At 42.8% G+C, this 20166-nt stretch overlaps 1 protein-coding gene across 1 annotated transcript; it reads right to left on the bottom strand.

Moving 5' to 3' along the window:
- Nucleotides 1–418: 418 nt before the first annotated feature.
- PPP2CA (protein phosphatase 2 catalytic subunit alpha) lies at nucleotides 419–18260 on the bottom strand. Its single transcript, XM_051794163.1, has 8 exons — nucleotides 17930–18260; nucleotides 7179–7388; nucleotides 6518–6691; nucleotides 6249–6338; nucleotides 5793–5954; nucleotides 4922–5040; nucleotides 4081–4149; nucleotides 419–549 (listed from the first exon to the last, which is right to left on the bottom strand). Exons 1-8 carry the CDS (start codon nucleotides 18029–18031, stop codon nucleotides 510–512), a joined length of 966 nt encoding a protein of 321 aa, XP_051650123.1. The 5' UTR covers nucleotides 18032–18260; the 3' UTR covers nucleotides 419–509.
- Nucleotides 18261–20166: the final 1906 nt, after the last annotated feature.

Raw genomic sequence — 20166 nt, 5'->3', positions numbered from 1 at the left:
TGAAAGATTTTTATACAGCCCAGTGTGACTTTTACTTGGCTCTCTACCCGTTTCCAACCTTCTCCTGAACTTGCAGAGCACCAATACTCCGTGTTGAGATTGCTGTAGCACACAGAAGGCACCCAATGCCTTCTACAGGGCTTCAAAAATCGTTGTTTGCATTTGGCTCCAAAATCCAAGCTCGTGAAAACCATGTACATGGCTGCCAAAAACCATGGAACACTAAAAAGCCACTCCTCTTGGGTAAAATTTGCTTAAACTTATGCAACAACCTCTAAAACACACCTCGAGTTTTAATGAGTGCTCTGCACTCAGAGAAAACAGGCAGTAACTCAAGTGATAAATGAGTGTGTGACAGGTACATAAGGAGGTGGGGAGTGGGGCCACACCTTCAACTCACTGAACTTGGAGAAGTATTTAATCTGAAATTCAAAGCTGTGATCGCACTTGCCTCTTCTTACAGACCATTTTTCCTGAATGAACATTTATCCTTCAGCCCCCTCCTGAGGTCACAGCTTCTCCAACAGCAGGAACTGCACTCCAGTATTACTAAGGAAACAAAGGGGTGAGAGGGGGAAAAACAGATGAATGTGTTTATCAAACTATGAAAAAAAGGCCCAAAATAAACCCAGCCCTTGAGTAACAAGGTTGGTTTTGTCTTTTACAGGAGGAAATTCTTTACCTTTAAGACTCTGGCTGAATTTTTAAACTGTCAAAGACTTTGTCCCAGGCTCTTAACCTACAACTGCTTTATGAAAATGCCTTTCAGTATTTCAGTTGACTATTACAAAAACAAAACTCCCCTCTCATGGAATGTGGATTGGCAGCTCTCAGCAGTTTTTTCTCTATTTCCAGATGGATTTTGACAGTAAGCAGACTAAGATACAGGCAGGTAAAATGTCCCAGCTTTCAGCAGAGGGGTGTCCCCTCACCACCTTTTCCCCAGGGCAGAATTTGTTCTGTTACCACCCAGACACATGGGAAGAAGGAGGCAAGGCTCTGTCTTCCCTCTCTCCCATGTATCCAGTATCTTTCCAAGGTATTATCAGACCTAAACCAGGTAACACTGCCCAAACACTTGGGATACTGAGTGTGTATGGAAGCATCAGCAGCTGGAAACAATCATCCATGAGCAGGAGGTGACAGTCACAGACACTGGTTACCTTGGAGAAACATCCCTCTCCAGAGGCAGCTCAGTCACAGACGAGCAGGGGCTGTGGCAGCAGCCAGCCCCGATCCCCAGGGAGGCCATGAGCAAGAGGGAACAAAGCACAGGGTGGGAAGAGGCAGAAGAAAGGGGCAGAAAGAGGGCAAAGGGGGGAAAAAACCCTGGCAAATCCACGCATTTCAAATCTGTCTCATTTTTCCTTTCAAAACCAAAGTTACTTAGATGTTTTCCTGTGTAGGAGTGTGATTTGGTCTCTTGATTTAATGGTCCCTTAGTTCAGGACAGGCCTCCACCAGTGCAGGGTGCTCACTTCCAGCTGATATGGCCAATTGTCTAAAGCAAAACACAACAGGGAAAACCCAAAACCCACACCCATCTGTCCACCAGGATTCTCCAGGCTCTGGCCAAGTTCTGAGAAAGAAGAAGGAGAAAGTCTTTAAAGTGGTTCACAGAAAAGTAATTTCATTCTCAAAACTAAACCCCAGTGTCAGCCCTGGGTGTAACATTCCTGCTTGAACACTGAACTACCACAATCTGGGATTCTCAGCTACTATTGTGCATTTCTTGGAATTCATCAGTCTTTGTCATGACAGAGGAAACATCACCACTGATCTCCAGAACAAGGACAAACCCTAATCATGCTCCTTTCTCTGCAGCCAGTGTCCTCACAGGCTGAAGTGAAGGAAGCCTTGCTCAGGTGAACTAATGGATCAGCTACCAATAAATAAAACACCAATTTGAAGTTTTCTTTCTCCTCTTGAATCTTCCCAACATGCTTTTAGCTGGTTAGTACTCCAGCAGGGTAACCAGTTTTTGCTCACAATGTGGTTTTCTCAATGGAATCTTCACACAGACCCTCACAGCATAATTTGGGGAAAGCACAAAAACTGGAGTGACTCCAACATTGTCCATGGACTTTACTAACAAGCACTTGGATTTGTGTACAGAAACTGAAGCAAGGAAGGGGCTCAGAGCAGATGAGTCACGCCAATTAAAGCAACAAGGAAAACAGAAAATAGGGCAAAGACATTCCTCTTGAAGGAATGGTGTCAATGAAAGCACAGTTCTATCTACACAAACACAGGGAATGGCAAGTGACAGGAATGGAACGTGAACTGCTCTCCACAGGCAAAGGATTGGTTTTCAACAGCAATCAAAGCAAAAGCTCCCAATATACTAAAAAAAGCCACTTCAGATGCACTTATTTTTAGCATGCACTTCTTCCTGCAAGAGATCAAACTGCAGCAGACTGAGCTCCCCAGCAGCCATTTGGAACCCAACCTATGACACGAGGGTGAGATTCTGCTGAAGGAAAAGTAACCCCTTGAGCCTTTCTGAAAGGGGGTGAAGGAACATTGTGAAATGCAGCACCTTTGTTGCAAGGTAAAGAATTAAGTGGGCCTTCAGCTTTTCAGAAAAGCAAGAAAGCCCCAAAAAGCATGTCTAAGACCAGGCCTCCAGGTGGGTTGGAAATCTGCAAAATTTCAGTGCATTCCCTTAGAAACAAGCAGTAGAAAACAAATCTCCATGTTATTACAGAATCTACATTGTGCCCAAAAAATTTAAAGTCTCAAACAACATGAATATTAAGAGTCCTCCATAAAGCCAACATCCCAGTGTGTCTTTTCAACATGCCCAAGAAGTTTGAAGCACAAGCTTTAAGAAGGTAAAAAATTTGAATTTCTGTTTTGAACAAAATTATCAAATTGGGATTCTAATTCTGAAACAAGTTAGTAGAAAGGAAATATTTGAACAGAAGTTAACATAAACCACATACCACTATTTTTCAGAATAGAAGCTTGGGCAATACACGTAGTACTAAACTTCACGTTGTTTCCTTTAATATTTAGAAAACTGGTTTTATTCTTAAGTTTTTCAGAAAAATGATTTTAAGTATTAGCACCTACATTGTAAATGACTCAAACTTAGATTTACACTTGAAAATAAGCCACACAATCAATTAAGTGATCCTATATTCTTCCATTTTTGAGTATTTCAGTAGAGCACCAAGAGGGAAAGAGCAACATGTGAGTAACCAGTGAGCTGTTCTCAGCTGCAAGACACAGGCCCAGGATTCAAAAGGTCAGAGTTTTCCAGCACACTCCAGATCACCTCATTTTAGTTACTTAAGGTGGAAATTTCTATGCAAGTTTATAAAACCCATCCAGCTACATGTTAGTTTATTAAACCACAGTTGACCTGAGATGCAATTAGGATTTTGACATTTTTCCATACTTAGTTCACAAGTTTATTATGAAAAACACTGCAGCTCTGTCCTGCAGTAACAATTGTTTTACAGAAAAAAACAGTTCTGTTCAAAGTAATTCACTATCCTTGGACAATTACAAGGGACAATATGGTAGGGCAGAGTGGAAAAGGGAACTGAGTGCAGACAAAAAAAAAAAAAATCAATACAATTAAATTAAACAGTATTCCCTGAAAATAAAACAAACAAACAGTTTCAGAACAAATATGAGGCCTTGGTACTTATTTTAAAAATGTTCTTTAAGCTTCAATGATTGTTTGCTGCTACCCTTATCTACAGTCATGCTGAATAAAGCTATAGCTAAATGGAAAGTTAAATGTATTCACGAGGTGTTAATGTCTACATCTTATTATTTGCAGTCTCTCAGAGAAAGCAAAAGTAACTACAAATAGCGCTATGCCAGAAACTGGTTTCTTGACCAACAATGTTGCTTCAGCATGCAATGAACTGGTTCATTCTAAAGTGGTCACAGTTGTTGACGACAAGAGGCTTTGTATTTGAATATGGCACGTCTTTTGGTCCATGTGAAAACAAAGTTTGAATGTTAAATATTTTCTGACACTTTGGAGTTACTGTTGCTCTTCCCATTTTCTTTAGGTCAACATATGGTTCATGGCAATACTGTACAGGTCTAAAATCTCTTTACAGGAAGTAGTCTGGGGTGCGGCGGGTCACATGCGGTTCCCCTCTGCGCGGCGCCGGGTCGAACTGCAAACTGAGAGCACACAGCAGTGAGGACACCAGGGCTCAGCTTCCCCTCAGGTACCTTCCAGCCCCGAGTTACAGCAGCAGTGGTTTACCCCAGGTAAGGCTTTCCAAGTTTTACCACCCAACTGAAGTCCTGCAGACCAAGCGTTCAACCTCTTCCACGCCTTCTATCAGTATGAACTTATAATCCCCACATTTAAAACTCCTCTTACTAAAAGGTCTGGAGAGATATTAATTTTAGCTTTAAGACTCAAACTGGTTAAACGTTAACATATATTTAGAAAGTTAAAGTCTCTAGTAATTGTCAAAGAGGTCAGTTTACACTAAGCTTTTCCCCCATTTACTAGTGAAGTTGTTGCTGTGGTAGTTAATTAGAAACCTCACTTAAAAAGCTGACATCCCAACATCTGAAGAATTCAAAGATTCCAAAAGTCTCTTGGCCTAGACCTACAGGAGAGCATTACCTCAGATGTGACAGACTACTCCTACTCTCAAATCACGTACCTCTGTAGTAATTCATTAAACTCCAATTAGTTATACAAAACAAAAACGAGGAGTCTCACTTTTATCTGACAAAGAAGATCTCAACAATTGTCCCAGATATTTGACTCCAAGACTTTAAATGTGACTAACCCAACAATACCACACTCACTCCACCTCCAAAAAGCACAGAGGAGGAAAAAAAACCCCATACCTTAACACAATAATTAAATAACTTGCTACAACAACTATATCTTAAAACCACAGGCAATATAATTCTCATTTTTAAACATACTTACAAGGAGTATTTTAGAGTATCATCAAGTTCCATAATTGCAGCCTGGTTGCCACAACGGTAACAATAGTTTGGAGCACTGAAAATTGTTACTACATTCCGATCATGGCACCAGTTATACCCCTGGAGAGGGAAAGAAAAGAATTATGACAGTCAAGTTCACTTGTTGTACCACACATAACCACCTGACTACTCATCGAATTTTTAATGTGCAAAGCCCTAAGTGGCACTTGTGGCACCCCATTTTAAATAAGGGTAAGGCCATGTCTTTATTTCACTTCTGGAGAGAAAAAGGAATTTTGGCCTTCACAGGTTGCTTCTTACTAGTAGATGTGAGTTAAACATTAAAAAAAAAAAAAAAAAACAAAACAAAGCAGCAGAATTTGCCATTGCATTAGTGTTAGAAAGTTAAAACAGCAATTCTGAAGCACACAGTCTACTCTGAACCTTCAGTTGTGATCACCAAAACCAGAATCCAGACATACATTTAAGGATCTGAACTGCCAGAGATAACTACAGACTGACAACAAAAGCACACATGTAGGATAAAAAGAAAAAAAAAACCATCTTTTTTCAAGGAACACATATTTAAGAACCTTTTTATCTACACAGAAAGCAATGCCACATCTAGTACTGAAGCCTGGTTTGGGACATTACTGTAAATTTTCAGAAGAAAAGGCCAAAATAAAGGTTATCCCACTGTCAAACTGAGAAGCTCTTTCAGTAACACATCAATACTGTCAAGGTTAAGTTTCTGGAAGACTCTCAGCTGGACCATCAGTTGTGACAGCAGCACGTGCACACCTCTGGTACACAGAGAATTAATGGACCAAGCTCAGAATTCAAGGTTGGAACACACAGGATGTCCTGCTCACCTCCATTACCAACTGATGAGCTCTTGAAACCAACGTAAGGCCATTGGCATGGTTAAAGGTTTCTGAAATATCCTGTCCAAATGTATAACCTGCACCTCGAGGAGAAATTCCCCAGCCACCACGATCATCTGGATCTGACCATAGCAAGTCACACATTGGACCCTGTAAGAGATGCAGAAGAGGTTTCAGAGGTGAAGTACAAAATACCAAAAAAACCCACAAAAAACTTGCACACACTCCCCTCCCACGCAACTTGTTGCGGCAACACTTTGAGACTTAATATGTTTCTTTCTTTAGGCAGGTGTCCCTCACCTTTCCTTCAAAAACCCAGAACAGGAAGACAGGCACTTTCTTATTGCTAAGCTGATCTGAATTTCATTTTCAGCCTGTGAACCCAACCACCCAACACATGCTGAATCATGAAACTCATTGGTTTAGAAAATGATTTTTCAGTACCTCGTGGGGAACTTCCTGCAAGCGATCAAGTGCTCTGATGTGATCCAGTGTATCTATCGATGGAGAGAGGCCACCATGTAGACAGAAAATCTGCAAGAGTTCAGACATATGAAGTTTATTTATTTAATGAGTGCAATTATAATGGTTTAGAATAAATGATTAGGAGAAAATCTGCACAAGATTCCTTTACAACTGAGAGCCAACAGAATGCAGCATTAGGAGCTCTCTTTACAACCAAGAACATTTAACTCTGTCAAATGTCAACATACCTGGCCATCCACCAAGGCAGTTAGAGGCAGGTAATCAAAAAGGTCTGTGAAGTATTTCCAAACATTTGCATTTCCGTATTTTCTTAAACATTCATCATAGAACCCATAGACTTGTGTGATTTGCCTGCTTTCGTGGTTCCCTCGGAGAATTGTGATACGTTCGCGGTAACGGACCTAAACACAGCAGTGCATGGGAGAGGCATCAAAACACGTGTGGCTTCCCAAAACCACAATTTGCACCCCTTAATCCCCATCAATAAAGCAATTAAAACCAAGCCCTTCTTAAGATTAAGGTTCACCTATAGCCTTTGAGAAAAAAAGGAATAATTTTTAACTGCCAAATATTTCTGGGATTAATTACAAATTATATTTACTATTACTAGTGGACTTCAGTACAACTGTGCATTAAGCTGATCTCTCTCAGCAAATTCTTAAAGACTGCTACTTAGGCAAGTAAAAAGAATTCATTTTAGATAAAGCTCAGGCTTGCATTGAACATTAATTTATTTTAAGGAGTGACTTAGAAAACTAAAGACAGCCAACATGTCAGTTTGTGTACCTCTAATACCAGCATAGTGAAAATCATAATAGATATTAAGTGTAGTCAGCAGAGTAATTGTATATGTTTATACAGAACTGTGCAGCTGAGAAGAAAAGTTACCTTAAGAGCTACAAGCAATGTGACTGTTTCCACTGAATAATAGCCTCTGTCAACATAGTCCCCCATAAACAAATAGTTTGTGTCTGGTGATTTGCCTCCAATTCTGAAAAGTTCCATGAGGTCGTGAAATTGTCCGTGGACATCTCCACAGACTGTGACTGGACATCGCACTTCTTGTACATTAGATTCTTTTGTCAAAATTTCTTTAGCCTACAAAACAAAAGACACATTCATTGTGAGTTTGTCTATGAACAGTTGTTTTATTCAAAGCACACTCTACCACTTCCTGCTCTCTACTACCTGCTCTCTTCAGGAACTCTTGTCCCTTCCTTGTCTGAGGCATTTGAGATAAGAGTTTCCCTTTACTTAAAATAATATTTTGCTTTATGCAGCCCTGTATTAGCAACAGAAATTTGGTTTGGTGGGGGTTTTCTCTCCTTGAGAATGGTATTTCAGAGGTAATTTCCAACTTCAGTGAAATTTCAGACTGTCTACAAAAACATAAAAAAATTATCATCACTGCTGGAACTTAAAAAGGTTTGTAAGTATTTGGAAAAATTAAATCTAAAAATCCTGCCAATGTCCTCCAAAAGCCCAAACTTAAGACATAGCTAAAACACTACCAACATCTTGACATCCATCTGCACAGACACCAACTCACCCACAAAGGCAGTGAGTCCTACATGAAGCAGAATGAGAACATAAGCCCTCACTGGTACCAGCAATTACAGAGCAGGTAATTACCTGCACAAGCTCTCTCAACAAGTTTTGTGTTTAAACACAGACTAATAACATCAAGTTGTGTCCTTATAAATCAAAATTGGGAAACATCTTTGTCATCACCATTTTTTCCCCACAGAATTTTGTACATAAAACTTGCACACAAAGGCAATTTGTATGAAGCAGCACAGGTTAAATATAGCATCAGAAAGGTAATTTTAAAATAGCCAAAGACAGTTGTTACAGTTTGTTCTCAGAACAGTCACCAGACACATGCCACAATAATTTTCTATATCAAGAAGGTATTAGAAATATAAATAGTAACAAGTTTACAAGTTACCATCTACAAAGATTTCCCTGCTTTTCAACCGTCAGTGCTCCTATTCAGAATGACAAAGAACTGTATTCTGTTCTATAACCCAAGGTATCTACAAGGTATCACAAGACAGTGACTGACTCTCCCACCCAAAAGCGGTCTCTCTGTCCCCTCACATCATCCTAGCTGACCACCATGGTCACCACTTCAAACAGAAGCACCACACAGTTTAATGATGGAGGTTCATGAGATGGAACATGAAATGTTTTACTGAACACTGCAAAAAAAATAGAAGCGTGTAACATGGTTCAGCACCCTGCACAGTACAGAGCTTGAGATGCCCCAGCACCAGCCCAGGCTGGAACCACTCTGCAGACGCATTTACAGACATATTTACAACAGAAGTCAACCCCCCTGTGACAATTTCCACTCGTGCTGTGCCTCCTACTAAAGATAGGTCATTGCTGGCTTGTGGTAGATGCTAAAAGTGTAGATTTATTTTAAGATAGCCTGACTTAAGTTCATTTTAATGCAGTGACACTCACCGGATGTTTTGAAGGTGTTTTAACAGCTTTAGCCTCTTCTAATACGCTCTTACATTCAGAAGCTTTAGCCAGCTTAATTATCCTTTTGACAGAGAATCTTACAGATGCTTATAGCACCCCGATAAAAAACCCTACTCTTTAATTAGACTGCTTCTACCACTGTATTTTCTTAACACACTTGAAGCACTGCACAAAGAATGCAGCATTCATTTTTCATCAAAGGTATGCAGCGTTTGTGCTGACTGAGATGAGAATGGCAGAACTTCTCAGCCATGGAGCTGTTGCTTCCTTGGTTTCTGAAATATTAAATCACTCAGATACTCACGTGACCAAACACGTAGATAACTCAGACAGCTACTCTGATGGAAAAAGACTGTTCCAGGTCAACTTGCAGAACAGCAATCTCTATTTAAATCCTGCAGTGGAGGAATGCTGGTGCAGGGATTCCAACATCTCCATGTTCTAAAACCAGTTTCATGCAATACTGTGTTACTAACTGCTTAGTCCATTTACAGCCTTATGTCCCACAACACTAAGAGTGGTACATATTAAAGTGATTAAGCACTCCAGAAAAGAGGTTTGGCAGAGCTGAACATGGGAAAAGTAACATCCTGAAAACAAACCACCAACAAGCATTCCATCAACCAAACCCCAAATTTCCACATTCGTTCCTATGGAAGGAACACAGGTTGGTAAAACAGCAGCACATGGAAGACTCCAGTTTCACAAAGGGAAGTGATCACTAACAACACCACTGCACTCTCTGTGCCCCTGACCTTGTACTGGATCACACACCACCCTGTGCAACCTCACCTAGTTCCACTCCCTCTCTATTGATCCTTTTGCCAGATCCATGATGATGCTACTTACTCAGCCACATCACACAACTCCCTCCCTGCCCATCCTCCCCTCCAACACATGGACTTCCCACCAGCAGCTCTCCTGCACTTCCTCATGGAGAGGAAGCAGCAGAGCAATCTTCAGCATCCTTCAGTACAAGGCAAAAAACAACTGATCCAAGCATCTCACAAAGGTGAACTAAGAAAGAGAAAGAAGCACACCCACAACCCCTTGAACTTCAAAAACTCAGTGACTTATTGCCACTAAGGATAACAGTGCAACACACTGCAGTATTTTGACATCAACATCTTGAAATGTCCAGGTTTCATTGTCTATCATCAGGACAAACAACTATACAATTCTGAAACAGATTTTTCTTGGACACTTATTCTTTTGTATTTCAGCCTTTTTTCAGTTTTTAACAATTCTTAACATTATTTCTGTACACCTTCAGCCCTTGTAAGTACCCCACACCACAGAAGTTTGACTTGTGGTGATATTCTACAACTTAGAGATTAATTAACTTAAGCAAAAACTTGTTACCAACAATCTACTACATTACAGTTGTAAGACCCTAAACTCCAAAGCAGTCCAACTATTTTTTCTCAGATTTCAAAATCAAGTGCAAACAGATACAAAGATGAAAAGAACACAATTACTTCAAGCTGGTAAATGCTGATTTTACATCCAAGCATCAATAAAGTCTAATGCAAAAAACCATGTAGCTGTGCAACACAGTTGCACAAGAAGAGCATAAGAACCAAGTGCAATGTTGTCACAACACTACTGCTGAGGTGGAAAGTCACGTATTTTACTTAGAACAATCTCAAAGTTCACACAATAAGCACATATCAAATACACCTCAGCTTAGTCACAGCAACTGGAGTTCATTCTCACTTGATACTGGCTTGCTCAGCCATTTTGCTGACATTGTAAAAAGACAACTTGTATGATCCCAAAGCATAACAGGAATAAAACCAATATTGGTTTAAACACACAAGAAAACAGCGCATTTTCACTTTATTGTGAAGCAAGCAGCACTGCATAAAAATACCTAAAACCTAGTGTTTCAGAATTAAACTGTTCCTGGCCTGCTGCACAGCATCTAAAGGGCCAGTGGAACAGTACCACACTGTTTGGGTGCCTCTGTTTACAAAGCACATCTATGCAAAGCACTGTTCTTAAAACACAAAGATCAGCTTCATTGTTTTAAGACAATGCAAGATCCAAGTGAATGAACAGCCATGGATGAGAATTTAAAAAAATGCATGACTACTAAAGTTATTACAGTATGATTTTCAGAGCCTCACAACATATTTCATGACATGCAGGGGTTGTGTGTATGCAGACATCTCTCTTATTTCCCCTGTTCCCTATATATAATTTTATCCTCTATGCCACAAATTAGGGCTCAGAGTTGTAAGTGCCACAAAAGCCATAATCCATCCTTTTCTTTCTTTCTCAACTCTCGCTACACTGAGGATAAGCGAGTTTCCCTCTTGAGCAGAGTACCTCAACCTTGTCTCAGAGAATTAATTTCAAGTGATCCATTTCTGCAAAATCCTCTGAATTAATCTGCAACCAAATTCCTCTGTGTTTCCAGAACATACCAGATATTTCTTATTACTCCAGCCCCTTCTTAGGTCCCTACATTGTAGCAGGAGCTCTGACAACTCAGCCCAGTTACCTATCCTGAAAAACTCTGGGGCACATAAAAGAAAAATAACAAGACCTAAATCAAACAGTGAACACCAGTGTGTCTGTGTAGACTTGTAAATCAATGCCTGAAGCAGCACTATGAAGCACTTACCAAAGATCACCACTAACTCAGTAAAGGATATACAACCATTCTTTTAATTAGACAACACAGCTCCAAAGCCATGGCTGCAGATGGTGAAGTGTCACTCCTGGCAGACCAGAATTCACACCTGCAGCCCACCACGTTGTCTAGTAAAGTGTGTGATGAGAGGCATCCACAGTAACCCAGACAAATAGTTATTGGGAGTTACCACAAAGACATTTTGATGAGATCGAAGCCTTCGACCACACCCATGATTTCCTGTGGCCAAGGTGCACAGGATGTGACTAAAGGCACAGTGATCAGCTAATTGGGATGAATACTGGTCTTAGCTGGCCAAACATCATGACCTGGAAGAGATTCCAGTCCCAAGCAAAGTCATCCATTACAGTCAGCAAGTTCTTCTGCAGAGTCCACGCTTTTCAATGTAAAGGTTTCCCCCCCATCACCCCTTTACTTGAGGAGGAAAGAGAACGTGTTCCAACAAAAAGTGGACTCATTTTTAAAACAAAAGGTATTTTCATTCACTGTCTGACATTTTAAACAAAACTAGGTAAATGAAGCCTCCAATATCACCCTTCTGTGAAGAAGCCATGGCAGCAGCCAGATTACACGACACAAATGGGGAACTGATTTCTGCTGAACTTGGCAATCCACTAAGGAGTTCAATGTGAATGTATAAGTAGGAACAAAATTAAAATACAAAGCTCCCTGCTGACATTTAATTATTTAGTATTCCAAAGTAAGTAAAACCAGGATTTCCATCCACAGAGAAGTCACAGCAGCAAAATACTCTTTTGCCAGGACTGAAACAGAAGATGACAGATCTGCTTTCTCTCCGGTTCTGACGAGCATCTAAACATTCAGTTCTCATCTCTTCTGTTTGGTTCAAAGACAGACCAGTTTAAATACAAGATGTTAGCCAGCCAGAAGAGCAATCCCAATGCCAGTACTGCAGCTAAGATTGAGATAACCACCTTCCTTTATCTCCTGTCAATTCTAGAAGGTCTACAAGAAAGCATGCAAGCACTGAACTTCTGCCAAATAACCCTGTATGCCTTTGTATCATGAAGTCATGACTGACACCACTTGTAGCCCTGACAGTCCCCTCAACACTTCCATTTGGAAAAATCAGTAGCAGTCTTACAAACTCAGTGTAACTGATGGAATATTCTTTCCCTCAGATGCAGATATAAGAGAAGGAGAACTGCTATTTAACAATCAGTAGTTGAAGGAAGGAGCCTCTCTGAAAAAATTCAATGTCCTTATTTTGCTTCATATAAAAGATCTTAGGGTGTTTAATTTTAAATTTTAAAAAAAGTCTAGAAAAGCTTTTTCAAAACATAGGGGGCCACATAGCTTGGGAAATCCAGATGCCTTCCTCCCCTCATGGGACTTCCAAGAAACGCAGCCAGGGCAGTAATGCAGAAGCTGACCACTTACACTGTTTTCAGTCCCATCTGTAGAACAAGCTGTATTCATTTTGACTCATTCCAGTTGTAAAAAAAGAAACAGGCTAAAGCCATTCCTAAACTAGTTGTGCCTGATATCCACAAGTCCAGCTTCATACAATGAACTCCAAAGGTTTTCAACCCTTTTGCTCCAACAACTCCAACCACAGCTTGGCACAGTGACGGTGGAGGTGCAGTCAGAACACCAGATGGAGGATGGGGCAGGCACGTGTGTCAAAACCCAAGAGAGGTACTTCAGAGCTAACCAGCACTGGAAGGTATTTTCAAATAGGAACTTGCTCTGACTTAGGAGTGCTTACTTCTGTTAGCTTAAGCTATCCCCAAAACAACCCAAATATCTCTCACTCCTATTTGATCACAACTAATGCTGTAATTAAAAACCAAAAAGCCAAAACCAAAACACCTCACTGCCAGCACAATTCAATTTTTACAGAATTTACTAGAACCGAAAAAAAGCAGAAAGCTGCTGATGCTACAATCACTGGCACACACAAGACTAAATTCTCACATGCACATCAAGGTGTTGTGAGTATAATCAGGACTAGGTGAGAAGACTGGAAGGCTGACACTTCAAATGCCTTCTGTTTAAAGAATTTCCATTTTATATTATCAACCACCACAAAACAAAAAAAATCAACAACAAACCAGGACACTGGGAGTAAAAGGACTGACTTTTTTGGTGAAAATGTTCTGGAATAATCGAAACCAGAGTTATTAAAATGTTACAAGAGGCTCTGTACACTACACTTGTAACTCTTCAGAGATGGAAGGTGTAACTACATAACCCCCATCAATGACTTGGCCCCTGGGGATGTTTCACAAAGCAGCAGTGAAGGAGATGTAAACCAACCTCTGGTCTCCCAGAGCCCCCTGAACAGCTCCAGAGGGGCCCTCCTGCCACTGGCAGCAGGTGAAGGGTTCCCTCAGTAGAGAATCCAGAAGCCAGTGCAGGAGCAAGGCAGAAGTGCAGTGCTGCACCTTCCTCTTGTGCCAGGGCCAGGCTGGAGGGACACACACCTTGCCCACTGCACAGCCCACCACACAGATACTCTCACTACCAGGGAATTCTGCTGGGGCAGCTTTTTTGGTTGATCTACAGCAAGTTCAGACAGGAACAATAATTGTCACAATCATCTTAGTCTGAAGAACAGTTATACGTGATGGATATGGGAAGCTAGCTAATGGAAAAGCCCTTGCAAATGCAGCTGGAGACAGTTTAAAACATTCACTTCTGGCCAAAAATAATCAGCTAAGAAAGGTGACTCCTGAACAGCAGAGGAGGCAGAAGGGAGCATGTGCCTCTGTCTGAAAAAGAAGTTGGGCAGACAACTCAGCTTAAAACACAGGAGTGAGATCCACAAAACATGCCAGTCCTATGCACTGGAGGAACTGAACTTTGATTGCAGAGGCTTTTCTTGACCCAAAAGAAAGCTTCACCAGTAACATACTTGCCCTCTCAGAATTAAGGCACTCAAGCTACACAAGTTGGAGCAGCTCACACAGCTGCAGTAGGTACAAGCCTGTTTGGTTAGAGAAAATCTAACTTGGAATATCAGGTGTTAAACAAATTCAAAATTCTGCAACAGGAAAAAAAAATCAGAAAAATACACGATGAACAAGGTACATACCAGAGAACAGTATGGCCCAGAAACGTATTTATTCTACGAAAATTAGCACTGATGACAAATCAAAAAGCATATGTAACCAAGATCATTGTTACAGATCAAAAACTGCAGGAGACAAAGCCTGAATCAAGGTTTCTTGAATGCCTTTCCCAATATCAGCCCTTTGTTTAGTTTAAAAATATTTTGGCTAGCAGCACTGCCCATTCAGAGGCATTTCACCAGTAATTCAAGAGCCCTGAACACTTTACACAGCTATATGACCCAACTGTCCTCTCTCTCTAAAAACCTGATGCTGTGCTCAAACCCAGTTAATCACAAACTAGTGTTTCCAGGGGAGACACTCTGACACCTCTGCCTCCACCTGCACTAGATCCCTTCTGCAATAACCAAAGGAAACTATCCACAAATTCAGCTCATTCCTTTGTGCATTTTTAGACTGTCATCCCACCTTCCTGAGCAATGCACCACACCCCCAACCTCCTGTCATAAAGGCCATCTATAAACGAGGCAACACCATTTCCCTCTACCCTCACAATGTATGGAAAAGAAATTCCAAACCAGCATCCTTTCATTCAAAATGGCCAGTGGAAAAACCCTCACCTGGCAATAAAGGACTTCCTTTCTCCTCTGTCAATAAACAACTCAGTGTTAACAGGACAAACACTGCTGACACGTAACAGTGAACTATACTGGGCATATTTTGACCACTTTTTCAGAACTTGCACTTAAATGCTGAAGCAAAGCACACACAGTCGGTCACTCAACTGATGCAACATTAAACACACAGCATGTATTAAGCCCAGAATAATTTAGCTGCCACTCAGAGGTTGATATTATTTCAAATCATCTGTGAATGTATTATGTATTATTCATGGTTACAAATTACTCCCAGATTTCAAAGACATTTCTGCCCAGTTCCCACCACCACCATCACCCAGGTAACCATGGCTGATGTAAGATGCACCAAGACAGTAACTGGGATGCACAAAAGGCCACACTTAATTATCATGCTCATAAAATGCTGTTATGTTCTTCAGGTATCAATACTGAAATACAAGAGAGCCCTTAGGCTTGTTCTCATTACACAGGCACCACACTGCACACATGAAGCCCCAGCAGATCAAGAAATACTAGTCAGGGAGATCATCCCATCCACATGTTATAGGGGAAAAGCTCTCACAAAGACATTTTTTATTTGTTTATTTTAACTAGCCCTAGCTACAATGAAATGTGGTGAAGAACAACAGTTCATACCCAGTAGGGTCTTTACTGTCCTTTGGAACACGAGCTATATTTGGCATTGCCCTTAAGACATTAAGCTATTTGTGGAAAAACCACCTTTTGGTGTGATTACATCCATGAAACTACTTAACTAGTCCAAATGAAGCATAACTCAGTGAGGGTTCTGAGAGTCAGTGCTGGAGACATGGAAACACTTTCAAGCAGGTGCTGTCCCTCAGCAGGAAGGTGCAGAACTCTGCTCATGCCCTGCTTCCACAATCACAGTTTCCCACTTGAGGGGCAGAGACAACCTGATGGAAAACTCAGACCTCAAGGGCCTGCTTCCAATTCCCTGCATCAGCAACCACGTAGAAACTAAACAACTCTGAGCAGAGAGTCCCAGTAAATCCATCTGTAGTTACCAGCAACAAATCACCTTTCTGTAACATCCCCAGGCTGTGGCTGTTCTCTGCACAGTGCTGAGCCCACACCCGGCACACGCAGGGAATTCCATCCCACTATCCAGAGAACAGCCACCTTTGGTCTGGAGCTGCTCACAGACACCCGACTTGAGACAACCTGAAGGTTGCTACTAAATGATATTTTTCAGGTAGATTTCTCTCAAACATTCTCCTGGTCTCTCATGTCAACACCCAGCAGGTGGACATACAACTTTCTTTTCTCCTTTACCATTAGCTTGGTGATGAGCATTACACATTTATCCACAAATAAAGCTCATTTCCATTCTTCACTGGGAAAAAATGAAAACGTCATCTCGTGCAACAATGATGACTGGGACTACTGTATCCTCTGTAAGGAATTTCTAGTGGCATGCCTGCTCCTCACTGAACCAAAACCCCCATGAACTGAAAGCTTCTTGTATATCCCTCATGGTCCTGCAAGTTACCATCCAGCCCCACAAAACGCACCCACTCCTGTGGGATTCAGGACTCTGCACCCTTCAGTTTAGAGATGATGGCAAGTGACACACTCGCCTCTGAAACAAAGCAATACAAGGAAGAAGCTGGACCACTGTCATTGGAGAAGCACATGGAAACATCCAGGCAGTGACATTGCCACTTGCTCGCAGCTCCGTTTAAAATACACAGCCTGGATCAAACGGAAAAAATGTTGAGTTGCTGGAATACAAGTGAACTAAAATCTGTACTGGAGCAAGAACCCGTCTGGCCAAAAGTTCTTTATTAGGTTCAAAGACAGTCCTCTGGAAACAATTTGCTTCAAAAACAACATGGTGTAGTATTTGAAGGCATGATTCCAAATTTAAAATATTCTAACTACTTTCTGTGGCAAGTGTGGAGGCTTCTTTAGAACTCAGTACAGTGATAACTCCCCGTATTCCTTAATGTCCAGTTCCCATACAATTCACAAATATTCCATCTTTCAGTTTAGGAATGTAAGAATACACAAAACCCTCAGTTAAAAAAAACAAAAAAAACCACCAAAAAAAAAACCCAACTCAGCTATTAAGTTACACCCAGAATTAGAATCCAATTGGAAAATGCATATGGATGCTACCAGAACAAAATTTTTCTTGAATTTCCAAAAGGCAACCAATCTATCCTGGGCTGGCTTTCCAACCTTTCTATGCCACAAATGCCTGAATCAACACAGCTCTCTGTAACATCCGAGTTCCAATGTTTACCATCCATCACCTTAAAAACACATCCAGTTATGCAGGATCTCGAACGTTTATTCTGTGAATTCCATGAAATCCAGAACCTCATTCAGAGAAACCACAGCCCTGATGCCAGTTTATTTTTCAATGAACTATAAACGTATCGGTGCTTATTCATATCATGAAAAACACAAAAAGAAAAAAAAAATCAAAGCAGCAGCTCTTTAAGGCGTGTGATTTCCACCCCATCACCGCAAGCTTTTATGTCCATTGTGCCCCTCTCGCTCCGGGGGGTGATTTACCGTTTCACCCGGGGGGTCTCTCGGGGGTCTCTCCCGAGGATCCATCGCGGCCGCGGCGCCATTTTAGGAGGCGCTGAGCGGGCGGGAGGCGGGGCCGCGGCTCCGGCAGCGCCGAGCGGCCGCCGCGAGCCCGGAGCGGCTCCCGGATCGCTCCCGGCCCCGCTCCCCGCCTGGCCCGGCCCGGCCCGGCCCCCGCATCGCCCCCGGCCCGCCCGGGCACCCCCCGCCCGCCGCCTCCCCCGCCCCAGCTCCCCGCCCGGCCCCGCAGCCCCTCACCTTCTCGCAGAGGCTCTTCACCTGCCCCTCGGAGAGCTGCTTGCACTCGTTGAGCTGCTCCACCCACTGGTCGAGCTCCTTGGTGAAGACCTTCTCCTCCATCCCGCTCTCCCCCTCCTCCTCCTCCTCTTCTTCTCCCTCCTCCTCCTCCTCACCGGCTGCTGCTGCCGCACCGCCCCGCGGGCCCCTGCGATCCGCGCTCCCCACAGCGGCGGCGGCCGCGACGCGTCAGGGCGGGCGGCGGGCGCGGGGCTCAGGGACGGGGCCGGCCCGGGGCGCTCCGGCTGCGGCAGCGCTGCCGCTCCTCGCTCCGCACCGTGTAATGGCCGCCGCTGCTGACGTCACCGCCCGCCCCGCCGCGGGGAGGGGGACGCCGCGGGAGCGCACGGCGCCTGCGCAGCACCCGGGCGGGGCCGCGAGTGCGCGCTGAGGGGCCGCGCGGGCCGAGGGGTTGGAGCCCGTGAGGGGCTGAGGGGAGTTGGCTGCCGGGGCTGCTCCCATCCCTGAGGCGGGAGCGGCGGTACCGCCGTGACGGGGTCGCTGCCGTGGCCGTGCTTACCCCTCCCGTCCCCGTGTGCCCAGCGCCGGCTCCTCGCGGGGCACAAGGCGGGACGCGGGTCTCCAATGGCTTTGTGCGGCTCCGCAGTGTTTGTGGTTCTCCCTGTAATTAATGCACATAAATATCTCCAATGAGACGGTGCCAGGCTCTCTTCAGCCACACGACAGGGAGAAATGGCCATAAACTAAAACACAAGAAGTCCCACCTCAGCATGAGGAAGAACTGCTTAAGGCTGAGGGTGGAACAGCTGCCTAGGGAAGGCGTGGAGTCCCCCCCTCAGGAGACCTTCCAAACCCGCCTGGACACGTCCCCGTGTCACCTGCTCCAGGTGACCCTGCCTGGGCAGGGCGATCTCCAGAGGTGCCCTCCAACCCCAGCAATTCCATGATTCCGTACTCCTGAGCACCGTTCCCCTGTCCTCCAGGGAACAGGGAAGGAGAGGGCGCTTGCTGGTGTTGGTATTTAAAAATAAAGCTTTTCAGATTTAAATCGTAAGCATAATATCAGCTCGCTTGTACCACCATGTAGTGCTTAGGTTAGAAAGGCTGTGTGGCGTTTCTTTAAAAAATAATTTATATTGAAAGAGTTCTTGGAAGACCGGGGTTTATTCTGACCTTTCTGGACAGGAATAATGCACAAAGTGCAGTGTAAGCTTTCAGTAAAGGAGACTAGTGGTGGACCTTTCAGGAACCTTTCAGGAAGGTGGACATTTTTCAGGTCCTTTCAGGAAACTAGTGGTGGACCTCAGCTACCTTAGTGCTCTCAGACGCTTCCTTTCTTCCTAATGGGAAATATGTCAGTAAGACAGGGATAAGATGCAACAAAAAGGAATGGAAGAAAATAGGCATCAGCGATTTGTAATAGATTATGTGTCTTATTGCAATTTGCATCTTAAATGGGAGAGAAATCAGTCAATGCAAGATTTCCCTCAAATAACTTCCAAAAGGCATGAAACGATCAGTAAAAAAAAAAATAAATTATTTTTTCACTTAATGGGTCAAAATTTAGACAAAATGTTGATTTGTTCATTTCAAGAGGGTACAGGGACTTTTCCTCGTTAATTTGCGCTAATTGTCTTGGTCATCAGTTGCCTAATACAGAGTCTGACTTGTTAAATTCTTTGCCTACTATTGAAGCAAATTAAGGATTCCATAGTGAGCAAGGGGTAAGGAATGTTTACTTTCGTAGGTCAGTCTCGGTTTCTTGGTGTCATACTCTCCTGGTAGACATGGGTTTGTTTGAATGACCTGACTCAGGTGCTCTGTTTTCCTTCCAGAATGTTGTTGCTCTTTTTAGATAGGTTCCCATCTTCAGATGTACTTAGTTTTGTGCTTAAATTTGTAGAAGGAAAAGTGTTATTCACTGAGAAGTGATAGGTTTCAAGAATTCACATCTTCCTTAGTAGTCCCAAAATAATCTTGAGCAAATAACATGAAGCAATAACATCAACTCTTGTGCAACTTGCCAAGCAAAAGTTCATTTTCTTTAATGACTGCTGACCTTCTGACATAGTCAGATGTTTGAAGAGCACATTTAGCTCTGTATTTTCCATACAGATACTGAAATTCTTGATGAAACTTGAGGCGATTACATCTTTGAACTCCTTGTGGTGTCAGTCAGGAGCTGTGGGGATGGTCCAGCTTGGGTGATCAGCTGTAACTCTGGGGCAGGCAGTCCA

This window comes from Manacus candei, unplaced genomic scaffold (assembly GCF_025592945.1).
Source record: "Manacus candei isolate 608988 ecotype Guabito, Panama unplaced genomic scaffold, ASM2559294v1 h1tg000037l, whole genome shotgun sequence".
NCBI classification, from domain to species: Eukaryota; Metazoa; Chordata; class Aves; order Passeriformes; family Pipridae; genus Manacus; species Manacus candei.
The sequence above is the reverse complement of the archived record's forward strand: the minus strand, read 5'-3'. Positions and strand labels throughout refer to the sequence as shown.

Coding starts and splice junctions, on each gene's coding strand:
- PPP2CA (XM_051794163.1), bottom strand. CDS start 18,031: ATGGAGGAGAAGGTCTTCACCAAGGAGCTCGACCAGTGGGTGGAGCAG. Junction 6,339..6,517: donor CTGCCTTGGTGGATGGCCAG/GTATGTTGACAT, acceptor GAACTCTTGCAG/ATTTTCTGTCTACATGGTGG. Junction 5,955..6,248: donor TGCAGGAAGTTCCCCACGAG/GTACTGAAAAAT, acceptor CATCTCTTACAG/GGTCCAATGTGTGACTTGCT.